Source organism: Ovis aries, chromosome 5 (assembly GCF_016772045.2).
Source record: "Ovis aries strain OAR_USU_Benz2616 breed Rambouillet chromosome 5, ARS-UI_Ramb_v3.0, whole genome shotgun sequence".
NCBI lineage: Eukaryota > Metazoa > Chordata > Mammalia > Artiodactyla > Bovidae > Ovis > Ovis aries.
The window spans coordinates 2,060,546-2,082,683 of NC_056058.1; the positions used below are offsets into that span (position 1 = coordinate 2,060,546).

The 22,138-nt window shown below is 38.7% G+C and overlaps 2 protein-coding genes across 5 annotated transcripts in view; one reads left to right on the top strand and one right to left on the bottom strand.

Annotated features, from left to right (window-relative positions):
* Positions 1-10,995: 10,995 nt before the first annotated feature.
* LOC121819718 (cAMP-dependent protein kinase inhibitor alpha) lies at positions 10,996-11,349 on the top strand. Its single transcript, XM_042250877.2, has one exon. The coding sequence runs from the start codon at positions 11,043-11,045 to the stop codon at positions 11,271-11,273; it is 231 nt and encodes a 76-aa protein (XP_042106811.1). The 5' UTR covers positions 10,996-11,042; the 3' UTR covers positions 11,274-11,349.
* A 2,820-nt stretch (positions 11,350-14,169) lies between these two features.
* ZNF354C (zinc finger protein 354C) overlaps positions 14,170-22,138 on the bottom strand; it is a 44,413-nt gene continuing 36,444 nt past the window's right edge. For 3 of the 4 annotated variants that reach the window (XM_015095486.4, XM_015095483.4, XM_015095482.4), the window contains exon 5: positions 14,170-19,128. In XM_015095486.4, coding sequence (XP_014950972.3) covers positions 17,741-19,128 — 1,388 coding nt within the window. In that variant the 3' untranslated portion in view covers positions 14,170-17,740. Of the gene's footprint in view, positions 19,205-22,138 lie in introns of all 4 variants that reach the window. The other variant, XM_042250873.2, reaches the window with a different exon arrangement.

Sequence of the window (22,138 nt, forward strand, 5' to 3'; positions counted from 1 at the left end):
CTTATATCTCTGAATGTCATTACATAACACAATACAACACAAAACAAAAATAATATCTACACTTGTATATCAATTTATCGAATGTTTTTTGGTTATAAAATGACATTTCACGCTGTCAGTCAATTCAGTTGCTCAGTCATATCCAACTGTTTGCAACCCCATGGAAAGCAGCATGCCAGGCTTCCCTCTCCATCACCAGTTCCCGGAGCTTCCTCAAACTCATGTCCATCAAGTCAGTGATGCCATACAACCATCTCATCCTCTGTCATCCCCTTCTCTGCCTGCCTTCTATCTTCCCCAGCATCCGGGTCTTTTCCAATGAGTCAGTTCTTCGCATCAGGTGGCCAAAGTATTGGAGTTTCAGCTTCAGCATCAGTCCTTCCAATGGATATTCAGGATTGATCTCCTTCAGAATGGACTGGTTGGATCTCCTTGCAGTCCAAGGGACTCTCAACAGTCTTCTCCAATACCATATTTCAACAGCAGCAATTCTTCGGTGCTCAGCTTTCTTTATGGTCCAACTCTCACATCCATACATGACTACCGGAAAAACCATAGCTTTGACTAGCAAAAGAAATGTCTCTGCTTTTAAATGTACTGTCTAGGTTCATCACAGCTTTTCTTCCAAGGAGAGTCTTTTAATTTCATGGCTGAAGTCACTATCTGCTGGGATTTTGGAGCCCAAGAAACTAAAGTCTGTCACTGTTTCCACTGTTTCCCCATATATTTGCCATGAAGTGATGGGACTGGATGCCATGATCTTAGTTTTCTGAATGTTGAGTTGTAAACCAGCTTTTTCACTCTCCTCTTTCACTTTCATCAAGAGACTCTTTAGTTCCTCTTCACTTTCTACCATTAGGGTGGTGTCATCTGCATATCTGAGGTTATTGATATTTCTCCTGGCAATCCTGATTCCAGCTTGTGCTTCATCCAGCTTGGCATTTTGCATGATGTATTCTGCATATAAGTTAAATAAGCAGGGTGACAGTATATAGCCTTGACGTACTCCTTTCCCAATTTTGAACCAGTCCGTTGTTCCATGTTCAGTTCTAATTGTTGCTTCTTGACCTGCATACAGGTTTCTCAGGAGACAGGTAAGGTGGTCTGATATTCCCATCTCTTGAAGAATTTTCCAGTTTGTTGTAATGCACAAAGGCTTTAGTGTAGTCAGTGAAGCAGATGTTTTTCTGGAACTCTCTTGCTTTTTCCATGATCCAGTGCATGTTGGCAATTTGATCTATGATTTCTCTGCCTTTTCTAAATCCAACTTAAACGTCTGAAAGCTCTCAGTTCACGTACTGTTGAAGCCTAGCTGGGAGAATTTTCAGTGTTACTTTTCAAGCGTGTGAAATGAGTGCAATTGTGTGGTTAGTTTGAGCATTCTTTGGCATTGCCTTTCTTTGGGATTGGAATGAAAACTGACCTTTTCCATTCCTGTGGCCACTGCTGAGTTTTCCAAATTTGCTGGCATATTGAGTGCAGCACTTTCACAGCATCATCCTTTAGGATCTGAAATAGCTCACCTATTTTATGTATGTTTTCATTTCTCCTGGGTATATAGTTATGGAATTGCTCAGTCACATGGTAACTCTATTCACCTTTTAGGGAAATGTCGAATTGTTTTCCAAAAATGTCACACATTGTATACTCCTACCAGCAGTGTATGATAGTTTCAGTTTTTTCTCAACATTTTCAACACTTTTTATTATCTCTTTTCTATTCTAACTATTCTAGTGGGTATGAAGTAAAATCATCTTATAGTTTGACTTGCAATTCCTTGAAGGATAATGAGGTTAAGGATCTTTTCATGTGTTTTTGACCATTTGAATACCTTCATTGGAGAAATATCCAGATACTTTGCCCACTTTTATCTATCTGTCTTATATATAAGAGCCTCTTGATGAAAGTGAAAGAGGAGAGTGAAAAAGTTGGCTTAAAGCTCAACATTCAGAAAACTAAGATCATGGCATCCAGTCCCATCACTTCATGGCAAATAGATGGGGAAACAGTGAAAATAGTGGCTGACTTTATTTTGGGGGGCGGGGGGGGCTCCAAAATCACTGAAGATAGTGACTGCAGCCATGAAATTTAAAGACGCTTACTCCTTGGAAGGAAAGTTATGACCAACCTAGACAGTATATTAAAAAACAGAGACATTACTTTGCCAACAAAGGTCCATCTAGTCAAGGCTATGGTTTTTCCTGAGGTCATGAATGGATGTGAGAGTTGGACTATAAAGAAAGCTGAGCACCAAAGAACTGATGCTTTTGAACTGTGGTGTTGGAGAAGACTCTTGAGAGTCCCTTGGACTGCAAGGAGATCCAACCCGTCCATTCTAAAGGAGATCAGTCCTGGGTGTTCATTGGAAGGACTGATGTTGAAGCTGAAACTCCAATACTTTGGCCACCTGATGCAAAGAGCTGACTCATTTGAAAAGACCCTGATGCTGGGAAAGATTGAGGGCAGGAGGAGAAGGGGACGACAGAGGATGAGATGGTTGGATGGTATCACCAACTCAATGGAAATGAGTTTGGGTAAACTCCGGGAGTTGGTGATGGGCAGGGAGGCCTGGGGTGTTGCAGTCCATGGTGTCACAAAGAGTCGGACACGACTGAATGACTGAAGTGAACTGAACTTATCATTATTGATCTGTAGCAGTGCTTTATATACTCTACATAGTACATTATCAGATATATGACCTGTAAAACTTCTCTCCCACTCTACGGACTATATTTGTACTTTCTGGATCATGGTAGACACACATTTTACTTTTTGGTGATACTGTTTATGCACTTTTTCTTTCGTTGTGTTTCTTGTGTCATATCCACAAAACCATGGCCTAATCCAAGGTCACAAAGACTAATGTCTACGTTTTCTTAGAGTTCTATCATTTGGCTGTTACATTTAGGTCTCTGATACATTTTGAGTTAATTATTATATATGGTGAGGTAGGGATCCAACTGTACTCTTTTGTATCTAGTAGTCCCAGCACCATTTGTTGAAAGACTATTTGTTCTCATTGAATTATCTTGGTAAAGTCCATTTTAATGATAGGGAACGTTAAGCAAAACAGTTATTCTCTCCTACAAAATATTTATAAAATATAACAATTGTATTCAATTGTGTTTTGAATTTCATCATTAAAATTTATGGAAGTTTGTTTCTTTCTTGCAATTTAAGTATCTATATAACATCCTTGATTTTGCCTCTCGGTGCACAGAACCTAGAATATTTACTATTGAGTCCCGAAAGTTTGCTGACTCCTGGTCATTATACAATTTTTTCCACAGTAAATCTTAGATCAAGTACATTCAGTTCAGTTCAGTTCAGTTCAGTCACTCAGTCGTGTCTGACTCTTTGCAACCCCATGAATCGCAGCACACCAGGGCTCCCTGTCCATCACCATCTCCTGGAGCTCACTCAAACTCATGTCCATCAAGTCAGTGATGCCATCCAGCCATCTCATCCTCTGTCGTCCCCTTCTCCTCCTGCCCCCAATCCCTCCCAGCATCAGAGTCTTTTCCAATGAGTCAACTCTTCGCATCAGGCGGCCAAAGTACTGGAGTTTCAGCTTTAGCATCATTCCTTCCAAAGAAATCCCAGGCCTGATCTCCTTCAGAATGGACTGGTTGGATCTCCTTGCAGTCCAAGGGACTCTCAAGAGTCTTCTCCAACACAACAGTTCAAACACATCAATTCTTCGGCGCTCAGCCTTCTTCATAGTCCAACTCTCACATCCATACATGACTACTGGAAAAACCATAGCCTTGACTAGACGGACCTTAGTCGGCAAAGTAATGTCTCTGCTTTTGAATATGCTATATAGGTTGGTCATAACTTTTCTTCCAAGGAGTAAGCGTCTTTTAATTTCATGGCTGCAGTCACCATCTGCAGTGATTTTTACATATTAATTTGTGTCCTACAGAATGTACTTCTGTAGGACACAAATTAATATGTAACTTTTAAGTCACTAGTGAGTAACTTAAGGAAATTTCAGAAACAACTCATATCAACACTAGTAAATGCTCAATATGATAAACATGCAGTTCATTACAGCACAGGTATCATCAGTACTATTTTGGAGGTTAAGTTGCAGAGCCATATACATTTGGCGGGGGATTGCGGGGGGAGGGCATGGCACCCAGGTGGCACAGTGGTAAAGAATCCACCTGCCAATGCAAGAAATGCGGTTTCATCCCTGGGTCAGGAAGACTTCCTCGAGGAAGAAGTGGCAACCCATTCCAGCATTCTTGCCTGAAGAATCCCACGGACAGAGAAGCCTGAGAGGCTACAGTCTTAGAGTCCATAGGGCTTCCTCGGTGGCTTAGTGGTAAAGAATCCACCTGCCAATCCAGGAGACATGAGACACATTGATCCCTGGGTTGGAAAGATCCCCTGGGGAAATAAATGGCAACTCACTCCAGTATTCTTGACTGGAAAATTCTATGGACAGAGGAGCCTGGCAAGCTACAGTTCATACAGTTGTAGAGCTGGACATGACTGAATGATTGAGCTCACACACATAAATTCCATATCAATAGAAGGATATTTCATATTGATGTTAGGCTGACGACTAATATGCAGTTACACTGCTTGGGATAGCCTTTAATCCTATAAACTTTTTTTTTGTACTGGGTTCCCAGACCCAGGGAGAGTGGTATTTCTTTTCTTTTCCTCTGGGAGCAAATTCTTCCCTGGGTTTTATCACACTTGCTAGCTCATCTCTTCACTGGTTGTAGGTGATATCAGATTGCCTCTTTGTCCTATACAGGCACTGTTGTGCTGACCCTAAGAGACCAATTTCCTTTCCAGAGGGAGCACCTTTATCCAAGATGAGCATGGTTGCTCCTGTGTTTTAAATGTGGTTCAACTGTTATCCCAGTCTAGGTTTTCAGCTCACTCCTCAGTATAGTGGTGAGTATCCCACCTTGTCACATGGGAGACTAGAATTCGATTCCCCAACAAGGAGAAGTGCTGAACGTTTGGGGAGGGGGGCTTCCCTAGTAGCTCAGCTGGTAAAGAATCTGCTTGCAATGCAGGAGACCCCGGTTTGATTCCTGGGTCTGGAAAATCCACTGGAGAAAGGATAGCCTACCCACTCCAGTATTTTTGGGCCTTCCAAGTGGCTTAGCTGGTAAACAACCCACTTGTAACGTGGGAGACCGGGATTCAAGGGAACAGCTTACCCATCCAGTATTCGAGAATTCCATGGACTGTATTGTCCATGGGGTCGCAAAGAGTTGGACACGACTGAGTGATTTTCACTTTCACTTTTCAGGTTTTCAGAGTCTATTTCTAGTTTCAGCCCCTTCATTACTAGGAAACTTTGTTAAGCATAACATAATATAGCCATATTATAATTACAATTATAAAACTATGTAATAAATTATTAAGTATAACATATTTAATGAAGAAAACCCTTTAAAATATGTTAATTCTGGCATAGTAAATGTGGTTTCTGTGGGTGAAGGGAGAAATAAGCGGGAGAAGTAGGTTAAGCAGCAGACAGCAGTACAAAGCTACCGCAGCAAACAGTATTACAAGTTACCATATGGAGCAAACTAATCTCTCTTCCAGTTGAGTCCTAACAAGATATAAAAAGGTGATCAGCATCTTGTTTGATGTACATCACACAACTTTTTTAATCTTTCACACCAGGACTTCCTAAGTACTGACTATAGGGTTGAAAGAAAGTTATTTTCATCCTGCATTCCTTCTGACAACATTTATTCTCACTTATCCAGCCAGTTCTCTTTAAAGATCTTTCTTATAAGATGGAAAAGCAAGGGATGGGATAGGGAACAGGAGAAGGAATTCACTAGAGGACACAGGATATAGATTTTTTAAAACAGTTAGAATGCTTCTTTCATTAAGTTGCATTAATTGCTGGGGACTCAATGCAGGAAATTCTTGGTACAATAACGGTGAAAATTATTGAACAGAAACATAGACAGGTGAGGCAGTTTTCTTTGGCTTAGGATATTTCAATGATACAAATGAAAATATTCTGTCAACTAATCTGGTCCATACCTACATATCTGTATGTCTATGTTTCTCACGGATATAAAAAAGTAGGATTCAGAGAGAGTATCAAACTTTCCCAAGTTCACAACAGTGAGTGGTACAACCAGCTCTATTAACTCAAGTCTTCTGATTCTGAAGCCAAGTGTTTTTTCTACATCTTAGAATTGTGTTTGAAACCAAAACATCTTCATAATGTTTTTCTGTAGCTTCACTTGTAAACCCTACCACTTTCCCATGTGGGCCATAATAGATTTCATTTGTAAAATTTCTGTTCTACTTTCACTTGTCCTCATTAGGTGTGGCCTTGCAGAGTATAAGTCAACTCTATACCAACTTTGCTTTTCTATTAGCTGTGAATTTTGATATAAATTCAGACTTCCATATTATTTTCTCTTGGTTGCTTTCATCATATTAACTCAGGCACAACACTCACCTCTTTGGCCTTAAACTGCCTCTTATGATAGGCTCCTCCATGGTTCATCCACAGTTTAATGCGACATCACGCAGACACATACAAACACCCAGGTCCTGAACAGATACGAATGTTTATCTTATTTCAGAAAACTATGTTTAAAATTTACATATAATAAATTCGCATTTTCTTAATGTAGAGTTTCATGAGTTTTAACATTTTCACACTACAGATCTGTGCAAGTACTACAAACAGGATATATAACAATTCTGTCCCTGAGAAATCGTCAAACCTTCTGCTTATCTTATCTGTGGTACCTGGCAACCACAGATCTAGTCTCTGTGTCTCTAGTTTTTGCTTTTTACATAGAGCCATATAAATGAAATCAAAGCATATAAGCTCTGTGCCAGGTTTCTCTCACATAGCACAATGCCTTTGACATTCTTCAACGCAGAATGTATCAACAGTTCATATCCTTTTATTGCTAATTGATAGCCTAATATATGCTACTGCAGAAGAGTGGACAAAATGCTCATGAAAGAATGAAGAGGCTGAGTCAAAGCAAAAACACCACTCAGTTGTGGATGTGACTGGTGATGGAAGTACCGTTTGACGCTGTAAAGAGCAATATAGCACAGGAACATGGAATGTTAGGTCCATGAATGAAGGTAAATTGGAAGTGGTCAAACAGGAGATGGCAAGAGTGAACATCAACATTTTAGGAATCAGTGAACTAAAATGGATTGGAATGGGTGACTTTAACTCAGATGACCATTATACCTACTATTGTGGGCAAGAAACCCTTAGAAGAAATGGAGTAGCCCTCATAGTCAACAAGAGTCCGAAATGCAGTACTTGGATGCAGTCTCAAAAATGACAAGAATGATCTCTTTCATTTCGTAGGCAAGCTATTCAATATCACAGTAATCCAAGTCTATGCCCCAACCACTAATGCTGAAGAAGCTGAAGTTGAATGGTTCTATGAAGACTTTCCTACAAGACCTTCTAGAACCAACACCCCCAAAAGATGTCCTTTTCATTGCAGGGGACTGGAATGCAAAAGTAGGAAGTCAAGAGATGCCTGGAGTAACAGGCAAGTTTGGCCTTAGAGTACAAAATGAAGCAGGGCAAAGTCTAACAGAGTTTTACCAAGAGAACACATTGGTCATAGCAAACATTTTCCAACAATACAAGAGAAGACTCTACAATGGATATCACCAGATAGCCAACACCAAAATCAGACTGTTTATGTTCTTTGCAGCCAGAGATGGAGAAGCTCTACACAGTCAGTAAAAACAAGACCAGGAACTAACTGGGGCACAGACCATGAACACCTTGTTACCAAATTCAGACTTAAACTGAGAAAAGTAGGGAAAACCACTGCCTTTTTAGGGAGAACTGAATAGGGAGACCATTCAGGTATGATCTAAATCAAATCCTTTATGATTATACAGCAGAAGTGACAAATAGATTCAAGGGATTAGATGTGACAGACAGAGTGCCTGAAGAACTATGGACAGAGGTTTGTAACATTGTACAGAAGGCTGTGATCAAAACCATCCATAAGAAAAAGAAATGCAAAAAGGCCAAATGGTTGTCTGAGGAGGCCTTACAAATAGCAGAGAAGAGAAGCAAAAGGCAAGGAGAAAAGGAAAGCTATATCCATCTGAATGCAGAATTCCAAATAGCAAGGAGAAATAAGAAAGCCTTCCTCAGTGATCAATGCACAGAAATAGAGGAAAACAATAGACTGGGAAAGACTAGAGATCTCTTCAAGAAAATAGACACCAAGGGAAAATTTCATGCAAAGATGGGCACAACAAAAGACAGAAATGGTATGAACCTAACAGAATCAGAAGATATTAAGAAGAGGTGGGAGGAATACACAGAAGAACTGTACAAAAAGATCTTCACCACCCAGATAACCACAATGGTGTGATCACTCACCTAGAGATAGACATCCTGGAGTACAAGGACAACTGGGCCTTAGGAAGCATCATTATGAACAAAGCTAGTGGAGGTGATGGAATTCCAGTTGAGCTATTTCAAATCCTAAAAGATGATGCTGTGAAAGTGCTGCACTCAATATGACAGAAAATTTGGAAAATGCAGCAATGGCCACAGGACTGGAAAAGGGCAGTTTTCATTCCAATCCCAAAGAAAGGCAATGCCAAAGAATCTTCAAACTACCACACAATCAGACTCATCTCACATGCTAGCAAAGTAATGCTCAAAATTCTCCAAGACAGGCTTCAACAGTTCTCAGGCTTCAACTGAGAACTTCCAGGTGTTCAAGTTGGATTTAGAAAAGGCAGAGGAACCAGAGACCAAATTGCCAACGTCTGATGGATAATAGAAAAAGCAAGAGAGTTCCGGATAAACATCTACTCCTGCATTATTGACCATGCCAAAGCCTTTGATTGTTTGGATCACAACAAACTGTGGGAAATTCTTCAAGAGATGGGAATACCAGACCACCTTACCTGTCTCCTGAGAAACCTGTAGGCAAGTCAAGAAGCAACAGTTAGAACTGGACATGGAACAATGGACTGGTTCCAAATTGGGAAAGGAGTATGTCAAGGCTGTATACTGTCACCCTGCTTATTTAACTTTTATGCAGAGTACATCATGCGAAATGCCAGGCTGGATGAAACACAAGCTGGAATCACAAATGCTGGGAGAAATATCAATAACCTTGGATACACAGGTGACACCACCATTATGGCAGAAAACGAAGAGGAATTAAACAGCCTCATGATGAAAGTGAAAGAGGACAGTGAAAAACTGACTTAAAACTCCACATTCCAAAAACTAAGATCATGGCATCTGGTCCCATCACTTCATGACAAATAGATGAGGAATCAATGGAAACAGTGACAGACTTTATTTTCTTGGGCTCCGAAATCACTGCAGATGGTGACTGCGGCCATCAAATTAAGATGCTTGCTCCTTGGAAGAAAAGCTATGACAAACCTAGACAGCATATTACAAAGTAGAGAAATTCCTTTGCCGACAAAGGTCTGTCTAGTCAAAGCTATGGTTTTTCCAGTAGTAATGTATGAATGTGAGAGTTGGACTATAAAGAAAGCTGAGTGCTGAAGAATTGATGCTTTTGAACTGTGGTGTTGGAGAAGACTCTTGAGAGTCCCTTGAACTGCAAGAAGATCAAAGCAGTCAATCCTAAAGGAAATCAGTCCTGAATATCCACTGGAAGGACTGATGCTGAAGCTCCAATACTTTGGCCACCTGATGGGAAGAGCTGACTCACTGAAAAAGACCCTGATGCTGGGAAAGATAGAAGGCAGGAGAAGGGGACAACAGAGGATGAGATGCTTGGATGGCATCACTGTCTTGATGGTCATGAGTTTGAGGAAGCCCCGGGAATTGGTGATGGACAGGGAAAGCCTGGTGTGCTGCAGTCCATGCCATTGTAAACAGTCAGACACGACTGAGCAACTGAACTGAACTGATTCGAATATATGGATGTACCACCATCTGTTTAACCAGTCTATTTCTGGACTCATTTTCTGTCCCATTAATCTACATATCTATTCCTTCACCAATATCACTGTCTTTATTACTGTAGCTTAAAGTTGAGTATTTTGAGTCCTTTAACTTTATTCTGCTTTTTCAAAATTGTTTTGGCTACCCTACTTCCTTTGCTTTTCCACCTAAATTTTAGAATCAGCTTTTCTAGCTACAGAAAAAATATCCTAATGAAATTTTTTACTGGAATTGTGTTAAATCTGTAAAATAAATTGATGAGAATTGCCATATTAGCTATATTGTCTTCTCGCTTGTAAACATGTCTCCTTAAATCATCTTTTTTACATCATTCATTAACATTTTGTAATTTGCAGTATGGTGCTTCTCTGATGGCTCAGAGGGTAAAGAATCTGCATGCAATGCAGGAGACCTGGGTTTGATCCCTGGGTCAGGAAGATGCCCTGGAGAAGGGAATGGCTAGGGGCCTGGTGTGCTTTTTTTTTTTTTTTTTTTTGCAGTATAGAGATCCTACACATTTGCATATTTGTAGCTATTTCTTTAATTTCCACTTGCTTTTTACTTTCCAGAGTACAGCAAATGGTGTATATTGCTTGAATTTATTTTCTAATTGTCCTTTTGTTGTTGTTTAGTCATGTGTGACTCTTTTGCGACCCAATGGACTCTCACTTGCAGGGCTCCTCTGTCCACAGAATTTCCCACTTAACATTACTGGAGGCAGCAGCTGGCAGGTGAGGTGGGGGCCAGCCGAACTGACCACGCAGCGCCCGGCGCGGCGGCACTGCAGCCCGGGGCAGCGGACGCCTGGGACGTGCGCTGCCTCGATCGCGCCCGAGAAGTTTTCTGAGTTTCTGGGAAGGCCTGGTATCTCCAAAGGAACAGTTTCTGGTAGAAGTCTGGAGGTCTGATTCAAGAAAAAGTAATCCAGGATAGCCAATGAATTGAGGACAAGAAGGTTTCCAATCAGGAAAGAAAAGCCCAGGTCCAGACAGCTTCACAGCTGAATTCTACCAAAAATTTAGAGAAGAGCTAATACCTATCCTACTTGAACTCTTCCAGTAAATTGCAGAGGAAGCCCCTGCTATGTGGATATTTGTTAGCAATGACTGATGTGGAAACTACATATGCAGATTTTATTGCTTCAGGAAGAACGGGTAGAAGAAATGCAATACATGATATCCTGGTTTCCTCTGCAAGTGGCAACAGCAATGAATTAGCCTTGAAATTAGCAGGTCTTGATATCAACAAGACAGAAGGGGAAGAAGATGCACAGCGAAATTCAACAGAACAAAGTGGGGAAGCCCAGGGAGAAGCAGCAAAATCTGAAAGTTAACACTCCACTTTGACCTTCTTCAACACCTGACGATGTCTCCAATCTCCAGACCTGGCTGGAATGCATTTATTTCCAAGAGTGAAAAGGGGAAGAAGAAAATGGCTGTACTGCTTTGCAGGAACCTGCTTGTTACGTTAAAAGTGGGGGCAGAGGCTGTGGCTGCAGACAGACTTTTCTCTACCTCTGGCATTAGCAATGGTTGAAATCATGTGGCTTGTGTTTGGATGTCATTTTGTACGGATCCTTTCACTTGACCATATGATGAAATGCTTGTAGAGAGTAGCAGTGATCTAGATGATGATTCTTCCTGTAGCATCTGGCCCCTCACAATGTCAGAGGATTTAATTGTGTCTAATAGCAAAGGGTTGGTTGAACCCCAGAGTTTAAATATCTCTGGCCTGAGTATTCACCCAGTAAAAGAACCATCCAGAAAGTACTGTTTTTAGCATCATGTATCTGTGTGTTCCTGCTTTGTTATTTACACTGTTTTGTATTGTACAGTATAGATGCTCAGCACTGCCCCCTTCTTCAATTGCTTATGAAAACAAAATGATGCACATTACTGTGAATTTTTATACCACTCATTTTTTAAAGGGCTGCCTAAAAACTCTGCTCCATAGCGTGGTGGTGTACACAAGATAGGACACACATTTTTTTAAAACAATCTGTCCCCTTAATTCACTGCTGATGAATTAAGTCTAACAGATTCATCAGGACTCCTTTGCTTATTATACAGACATTTGAAAATATCCATTAATGTGAATATTACCTGAATTCAGTCTGTTTGGTGTCTGCACAGACCAGAGTTCAGTCTGCAAATTTTGTCTTATTCCCAAATGGAGAACTTTTCCGACTAACATTTTCATTTCCAATTGTGAGAATTTTTGAGAACTGGGGATATGGGAAAGAGAATAGAAAATAATCCTAAGCACTGGAAATATTTTCTTCTCTGGAATCAAATTTCTTACAGTGCTGTATGATACTACTAACATTTGGAGGACAGCTTATCTCCATGGAGCTGAAAAAGATGGAGAAAATGACCTTGCAATCATGTGGACACCAATCACAAAACTAAAGCCCTTGTGTTGTATTTTTCATGTCTTTTTTCAGCCCTATCAGATCCAAATGTTATTATGCACTTTTTAATGTTTGTAAACTTTTACTAATAATTAGTGTGAATTGCAATCTGATACAATAATAATCATCATTAGAAGCTGACAAAATCCTTATTAATACTGTTGATGGCCTCTGCTGTGTTTTGACATTGTGGTTCTTAAATGGAAAGTTTCTATGAGCTGTGTAATCACTCTGGTCAGTATTATGAAATCATGTCTCAGTGGTAATAAATAAGGCACCAGTGAAAAAAAAAAAAAAAAAACATTACTGGAGTGGGTAGCCATTTCCTTCTCCAGGGGACCTTCTTGATCCAGGGATCAAATCTGTCTCCTGTATTGCCAAGCAGATTCTTTACCACTGAGCCACCAGGGAAGCCTGATTGTCCACTGCTAGTACATGAATGCAGAAACTTTTGCATGTTAATCTAATACCTTCTGACCTCGTTAAACTCATTAGTTCTAAGAGCCTTTTTTTGTTGATTCCTTGGGTTTTTCTAAGAGGACAATCATGTCATCTTCAAACAGAGGCCATTTAATTTCTTCCTTTATAAACTTTTTTTTTTTTTAGGCTGATTGCATTAGAAGGATTGGTTAGGAGAGTTCAGAGTGGACATCATGACTTGTCCCTGACCTTAACATCATTCAAAGGATCACCATTAAGCAGGATGTTAGTTGTGGGGTTTTGGTAGATGCCCTTTATTGGGTTAATTTCTCTTTTATTTCTGATTTTCTTAGTTTTTATCATAAAACTGTCAAAATCTTTTCTGCATCAATTGGTAGGATCATGTCTTTCCCCCTTTCTAGTTCAGTTTGGATCTGTGTCAGTCTGTTGTCCGCTATGGACTCTCTTCTCTGTCGTCTCTAACCTGCTGCTAGGTATGCCCAGTGGTTTTTGTTTTGGTATATTTTGTGACTGTATTTTTCAGTTTTAAAATTTCCATTTGGTTCCTTCTAATGTATTACCTATTTTCCTGCTGAGAACTTTTAAGTTTCCATTCAAGAATGGTCACATTTTTTGAAACACTGTTATAATGGCTGCTTTTATAATTCCAATATTTGTGTCATCTTGGGGCAGTGCCTGTTGTCTTTTTCCTTATGAACTGTTGAGAATTTCCTGATTTTTACACCCTGTGCAATTCTACATTATGAGATTCTGGATTGAGACTAGGGATGAGTCTGGGGCTATATACACAACCTTATGAAATTACTTTCCTGAGCTTCCTTTTCTGTCACCAGTCTGACACATTCCAGCTTCCAGGGCCCACTCCTCTTCTGGTCTTTTGATTAGAATATGAAGGCTTTAGGTTCTCCTCTCTGCTACACACCTAATGGATACACCTACCTCCAGGTCCAAGCAGCAAAAAGTGAGAGATGAAAAGCAATGAGGATTCTTCCAACAGTTCTCTGACCAGAGATAAATGCTGTCCTCTCTGAGAGGTTTAGATGTCTGCTCAACCACCAGTGTCTTCACCACAGACATGCCTGAGAGTAACAGACTGGTCCTATTTCAAAATCTTGTTTCCTTCCCAAATCTGGCTGCTACCATCATTACTTTTCAGGATCCTAAGGCTGCTGTTCATGCATTCTCTAGGATTTTTAGTCACATTTAGTAGGAGATATAAGGTGTCGTGTGCTTATTCTATAAGAGGAACCAGAACAAACAATGTTTAAGTTATCTCCAATGATGACATCCATATAGGATAAACTCTCAAACCAGAAATTTGAGTATAAAGGGAAGAATACTGACTGGAAGTTTCATACACATCACTTTTCCAATCAAATTTTTGCTTCTACTTTTTATTAAAAATTTTTAACATACAGAAGTTTACAGAATGACCAATGAACATACTATATCTTCCACAAAGATTCAACAACAGCTGACTAATTTTTTACATATTTATTTTAAAATATGCTACAAACACCATGACTCTTCAAATTTGAAAACTTTGGCATGCGTCTCCTAAGAAGGGTACTGTCCTTCACATTTCAACAACATCATCAACATCATACCTTTAGGAAAATTAAACATACCACATTACCTAAAACCCATTCTATCCTTGTATTTCCCCCACATCCCCCTAAATGTCTTACAGTTGTTTTGATTTTCTGAATCACATGCCAAATAAGAATCACACCTTGCATTTGGTTGTATCTCAAGTTTCTTAATCTAGATGACTCCACTGCTTGTTTTGTTATACTGGTTTCTTGAAAAGTCCAGACAAGCTATCTTGTACAATAACTCAAACTCTAGACTTGTCTAATTCTTCACTACAAAATTGTTTGTTCTTCTACTCCTTGTATTTCTTGTAAACAGGAAGAAAAGTCTAGATAAGAGATTTAGTTGTTTTTTTTTTTTTTTTTTTGCAAGAATACATCACAGGATGATCATGTGTACTTTACACTGCAATTTCATCAGGAGTCACATGTCAGCTTATTCCACTGGTAGGGAAACTCAGTTTAACAGCCAGATTTCTCCATTATAAAGGCATATCTTTCCTCTGTAATTGCTATCTGTGATCTTGACACTGTGTAAACAATGTTTTTCTTTCACAAAATAGGGTTTTTCCATCTACTGAATGTGCCTAATTTAATTACATTAAGGGTTGTAAAATGGTGATTTTTCCAAATCTATCGCTCCACGTACAATGAAGAGATGACATTCTCCAAATAAGTATATAAAGAGCTTTTCTATTTTTCTCTATTTTTTCATTATAGGATCATTTTATTTTATTTAGCATGTTATATCCAATTACTGTGCTTATTCTTTTTGATGTTCAAATTGTCCTAAATTTGATCAGCGGGAGCTCACATCCTTCTGACATTATCCCTTTAGTTTCTGAGTTCTTTTTTTGTTTCACAAAAAAAGTATTTGAGGCATATTTTATATTTTCCCTGTTCCAAACATATGGAATCAGCCATTTCTCCAAGGAGCCCTACTTCCTTTTAGTGAGGAACAGCATTTAGAGACAAAAATCTGCATAATGTGTGGATACTGCCATTGGGTAATCAAACGGGTTTTCATCTAGAATATCTTGCAAATGGCTCTGTATGATGTTAAAAACTGAGGTTTAAAAGCTTCATTTTCCTTATGTGCTAAGTTGCTTCAGTCATGTCTGACTCTTTGCGACCCTATGGACTGGAACCCACCAGGCTCCTCTGTCCATCAGATTCTCCAGGCATGAACACTGGAGTGGGTTGCAATGCCCTTCTCCAGGAATCTTCCCAACCCAGGGATTGAACCTAGGGAACATCTCTTAGGCCTCCTGCATTGGCAGGCAGGTTCTTTACCACTAGTGCCACCTGGGAAGCCCCATTTTCCTTATGAATATACTTGAATATGTAAGAAAAACCCCCTACCTCACTTCACTTTCTTTGACCATGACACCCAGCTTGAAGGATCTTAGTTCCCTGACCAGGGAAGGAACCTGGGCCCCAGCAGTGAAAGCACCAAGTTCTAAAAAACTTGACCAGCAGGGAATCCCCAAGAAAACACTTTCTAATGAGCTAATAAGACAAGTCAAATGCTGAATGCTTGAGTTTAAAGTTTAGATGTCTCAGAGGGTTCTAGCTAATTTTCATATTAATAGAACAGTTCTTTTGAATGATACTCACTGTGAAAGTAAATATAAAACTGAAGGAAGTAGGCCCAGGGGAAAATGAAATCTTTCTGCAAAACATGGGACATGTTTGGATAATCAGTTTATACCAATAACTAGAATGTTTAATAATAAAATACTCATATATCACTTTACATAAAAGAAGTCCTAAAAGATGTGTAACAGAAATAAACAAAAAGGCAATTTTATATGTGAACCCCGCAAATGTAGTTTCACTATCTGGACCATAGCTAGGTTTTAGGATTTAAGTACAGTTACTATAAAAGCAGGTATAATTAGGGACTCATAAGTAAAAAGGAAAACATGGCTAAGTCAATTATTAAGGTTAAAATTGAGGGAACTTACCAAACATAAAATAAAACTGATTAATGCAATTGTGCCTAACCAGTTTACAAAACAAATAGCTTTGGGACTTGGATGCTTGGGGCCTGAAGTTGTAAATTAACCTATAATTATTACAGAAAACCAGAGCTGAAGATCTAGATTCTAGTCTTAATTGTACTCAAAAAGCTCAATTTCTTCATTAGTTAAAATCAAAGGCTGTAACTAAATTAAAATCTCTCCTGGTTTTAATAAGCTAGCAGGTATATAATCAGAGTCTGGAAACATATCCCTTTTGCAACACACAAGACAGTATTTGCATGATAGTCTCTCCACTTGCTTCAGTTTGCACCAACTTCTCTAAGACTCTGTTCAGTAATGTAGAATCACATCAAATTAAGAAATAATGTAAGGAAAGAAAAGGAAGAGACATCATTGGGAAATTTCAAAACTAAACGCTAAAGTAATAAAACCACATTTTTTAATCGTCAAAAAATTTTGAAAAAATATACACCAAAACTCTGTGTGTATATATACACAGGAATACATACACATATTTATGTCTATCACTGGTGGCTCAGGCCACAGTAAAGAATCTGCTTGCAAAGCAAGAGACCCAGGTTTGAGCCCTGGATCAGGAAGATCCTCTGGTGAAGGGAATGGCTACCCACTCCAGTATTCTTGCCTGGAGAATTCCATGGACAGAAGAGCCTGGTGAGCTATACAGTCCACAGGGTTGCCAAGAGTCAGACATGACTGAGCAACTAACACACATATACATACATGTATATTTATAAATATAAATTGCTGGTGAGGCAGTTCATGAAAAGTGAACTTAATGATTTCCATGTGAAAATCTAAAGAATTTCTTCTTATCTTTAGCTTCTCTTTATGAAAGAGAGCATGTCCTATATCTATCTGTCATTTTAGAAAATAAGGCCCCACACTTATTCACATTATTAATAACTCAGTGACTGCCTTAAAAAGAAAATTCATTTTAATGGCAAAACCAATACAATATTGTAAAGTAATTAACCTCAAATTAAAATAAATAAATTTATATTTTTTAAAAAATAAATAAAAAATAAAATTCATATTGAAACTTACTGTTAGAAAGGCAACAAAGTCTAATGAAAGAAATAAAACTTATATTCCATTGTTTTCATTTTTTAAAAGTTAGGTCTTTTACAATTTTCTGTGAATTTAAAATTTTTATGTTTTTAGAAACCTTAAATTTACTGGTTCTTATAAAATTTGACAAGGCAGTGCTCTTAATATTTGTTGGTCAATTTTACCATTACTTAGTGATAACTTGCATATTTTCTCTAAGACAAGTAATAAAAAGACTTGATCTATCAGAAATCTGTGCCTTATTTATTATTCTCCTGATTATTCTCCAATAAGAACCCTTAAATTATTTCAGAGATGAATTAAACCTCATAGGGCTTATCTCCTCTAAGAAATCTCTGATCCCATATTCTTTCCATTTATAGAGTTTTTCTTTATTGTGAACTTTTTTGTGTCTACAAAGGTTTGATCTGTAACTGTAGGCTTTCCCACATTCCATACATTTATAGAGTTTCTCTCCAGTATGGATTCTCTCATGTTCAGTTAGGAATGAATACTGGCTGAAAGCCTTTCCACACTGATTACACTGATATGGTTTCTCTCCAGTATGGATTCTCTGATGCCTATAAAGGTTAGATTTGCAACCAAAGGCTTTCCCACATTCTCCACACGTGTAAAGTTTTTCTCCAGTATGAATTTTCCGATGGTCATTAAAGGATGAATACTGGTTGAAGGCTTTCCCACATTCATTACACTGATATGGTTTTTGTCCAGTATGAATCCGCTGATGTTCAATAAAGGTTGAGATGCGAGTGAAATTTCTCCCACATTCCAAGCATTTACACAGTTGTTCTCCAGTATGAAGCCTCTGATGTTCAGCCAGGGATGTAAACTGGCTGTAACTTTTCCCACATTCACTACATTTATAGGGTTTCTCACCTGTATGGATTTGTTGGTGTCTATGAAGCTTTGCTCTACAATTGAAGGCCTTCTCACATTCTCCACACTTATAGAGTTTTTCTCCAGTATGAATTCTCTGATGTACAGTGAGGGTTGAACACTGGCTAAAAGCTTTACCACAGTCCTTACACTGATAGGGTTTCTCTCCAGTATGCACTCTCAAATGTTTGATAAGGGTTGAACTGCTACTAAATGCTTTCTCACATTGATTACATTTATAAGGTTTCTCTCCAGTATGAATTCTCTGATGGGCAAGAAGTGATGATCTGTGGCTGAAGGTTTTCCCACAGTCATTACATTTGTACGGTTTCTCACCAGGATGAATTCTCTGGTGTTCAATAAGATGAAGACTCTGATTGAAGCTTTTTTCCCATTCATTGTAAATATGAGGTTTTTCTCCTGGGTAAATCTGGAAACATCTCATTAGATCAAAATTCTGTTTAAAATCTCTCCCAAAAGTATAATATATACTGGGTACTCTTTCTGTAGAAACATTTTGTTGTCTAATAAGAACTGTATTTATAAATAAGCCTTTCCCTAATTCAAGACTTGTCTGGTCTCCAGCTCCACTGATGGTTTTCTTCTGTGAGGCTACCATTTGCCTGAGAGTTTTTTTCTGTTGCTCTTGTTGTGTCCTGCCCTCAAATTCCAAAGCTTCTCCACACTTGATGTCCAACTTAATGGAGTTTTTCATTATTATTCCTTGAGATGTTTCTCCTGTAGAAATGTCCTGTTTGCGAGGCAATGCTTCTATTTCAGGCCATGTCTTGAAACCTGGAATAAACCAAAATAGTGGCTCCTCTGCTGGAAGAGAGTTTGATACCATATAATTTCAAATATGGACTTGAATCTGGAGAAAAACAGGATAGAACGGAAGGAGAAGTAAACAGGAGTCGTGTGGACAAATTAACAGTGACAACGAAGATACTGCCATCTGAGAGAAGTAAAGGCAGGGATCTTTTGAGACTAACAAGAGTCTATACGAGATGTGAAGTTCTCAACTATGCCCAAGTCCCAGGCTCAGATCTGACTCTAAAGTGAAAAGATTTAGCTTGGGCTGATTCTAAGAAACTCTGAGTTAAAACCTGGCTTACTTTTATCAATCCATGATTGAAAACAGATTAAAGTTATATCGCTAATTAGGTGACTGTATGAGGAAATGGCAACCCACTCCAGTGTTCTTGCCTGGAGAATCCCAGGGACAGGGGAGCCTGGTGGGCTGCCATCTATGGGGTCACACAGAGTCGGACACGACTGAAGCGACTTAGCAGCAGCAGCAGCAGCAGCAGCAGGTGCTTAAATAAATTATACAACTTAAATAAAATATAGATTATCTATGATAATAAAATTTACCTGGTTTTAGTAATAAAAATGTTTTATTGAAATTAAGTAAGAATAAGAAATATAGGCTATAAATCTGTATAAGAATATAGATCTTTCTTAATGGTATCCATGGGAAACCTAGCAGTTTAGATTTTCAAGGATCAACCAGGTACCTTCTTTCTTTTTACTCTTTCTCACAATATGATCTTCCCTGTCCATCTAGAAACTTACCCTACTACTTTAATCTTATTTCTTTACAAAAACTCAGTTACTTAAGCCTAAATAATCCACCCCTTTCTTCAAATTTCAAAACATATTTTCAAAACATTCAATCACTTAACTTACATATATAAAGTTTGTGAAAATAATTTAAAGTTATTTGTTCAAGGAGAGCAGTAACTATGTCTTATGATGATTTGTTAATTCTTTATTGTGTACAAGCTAAGTACACAGTTAGAATGTCTTAGATAAAAAAAAATAAAGAATGAATGAGCAGAGTGACCAAGTTGGAAAAATTATTATGAAGGGCAAGTAACCTTGAAAATGAAAAGAGACCTCTTCTCTCTTACTGGACTCCTGAGACTCAGTCATTTATTGAACAAATACTGAATAATTAGCAATGATAATAGGAAAAAAATAAATGGCCAAACAGTAATAGTTCATTTCTCCATGATCTGAGTAGACTCAACTGCATAATTCAGAATTGAGGTTCAGAAAATGAGGATACAAATATCAATAATATCGGTAAAGAATGGAAGATAGACAATAGAAGTGGGTTGGATTTCAATAGAAAAAGAAAAGAGGAACCTGTGAGTCTAAAAGAAGGCCTGTTAAAGTCATCTGCGGAGAAAGTAAACCTATTTGGGGGCGCTTATCGACTAAAGACAATACAGCCTTGACGTACTCCTTTTCCTATTTGGAACCAGTCTGTTGTTCCATGTCCAATTCTTACTGTTGCTTCCTGACCTGCATATAGGTTTCTCAAGAGGCAGGACAGATGGTCTGGTATTCCCATCTCTTTCAGAATTTTCCACAGTTTATGGTGATCCACACACTCAAAGGCTTTGGCATAGTCGATAAAGCAGAAATAGATGTTTTTCTGGAACTCTCTTGGTTTTTCCATGATCCAGCAGATGTTGGCAATTTGATCCCTCATTCCTCTGCCTTTTCTAAAACCAGCTTGAACATCTGGAAGTTCACAGTTCACATACTGCTGAAGCCTGGCTTGGGGAATTTTGAGCATTACTTTACTAGCATGTGAGATGAGTGCAATTGTGCGTAGTTTGAGCATTCTTTGGCATTGCCTTTCTTTGGGATTGGAATGAAAACTGACCTTTTCCAGTCCTGTGGCCACTGCTGAGTTTTCCAAATTTGCTGGCATATTGAGTGCAGCACTTTCACAGCATCATTTTTTAGGATTTGAAAGAGCTCAAATGGAATTCCATCACCTCCACTAGCCTTGTTCGCAGTGATGCTTTCCAAGGCCTACTTGACTTCGCATTGCAGGATGTCTGGCTCTAGGTGAGTGATCACACCATTGTGATTATCTGGGTCGTGAAGATCTTTTTTGTACAGTTCTTCTGTGTATTCTTGCCACCTCTTCTTAATATCCTCTGCTTCTGTTAGGTCCATATAATTTCTGTTCTTTATTGTGCCCATCTTTGCATGAAATGTTCCCTTGATATCTGTGATTTTCTTGAAGAGATCTCCAGTCTTTCCCATTCTGTTGTTTGCCCCTATTTCTTTGCATTGATCGCTGAGGAAGGTTTTCTTATCTCTTCTTGCTATTCTTTGGAACTCTGCATGCAGATGCTTATATCTTTCCTTTTCTCCTTTGCTTTTCGCTTCTCTTCATTTCACAGCTATTTGTAAGGCCTCCTCAGACAGCCATTTTGTTTTTTTTGCATTTCTTTTCTATGGGGATGGTCTTGATCCCTGTCTCCTGTACAATGTCATGAACCTCCGTCCATAATTCATCAGAGACTCTATCTATCAGATAGGAGTATGTCAAGGCTGTATATTGTCACCCTGCTTATTTAACTTTGATGCAGAGTACATCATGAGAAATGTTAGACTGGAAGAAACACAAGCTGCAATCAAGATTGCTGGGAGAAATATCAATAACCTCAGATATGCAGATGACACCACCCTTATGGCAGAAAGTGAAGAGGAACTAAAAAGCCTCTTGATGAAAGTGAAAGAGGAGAGTGAAAAAGTTGGCTTAAAGCTCAACATTCAGAAAACGAAGATCATGGCATCTGGTCCATCACTTCATGGGAAACAGATGGGGAAACAATGGAAACAGTGTCAGATTTTATTTTTTTGGGCTCCAAAATCACTGCAGATGGTGACTGCAGCCATGAAATTAAAAGACACTTACTCCTTGGAAGAAAAGTTATGACCAACCTAGATAGTATATTCAAAAGCAGAGATATTACTTTGCCAACAAAGGTCTGTCTAG

What these genes read in the sequence shown, in the direction of transcription:
- LOC121819718 (XM_042250877.2), top strand. Translation starts at nt 11,043, where the DNA reads ATGACTGATGTGGAAACTACATATGCAGATTTTATTGCTTCAGGAAGA.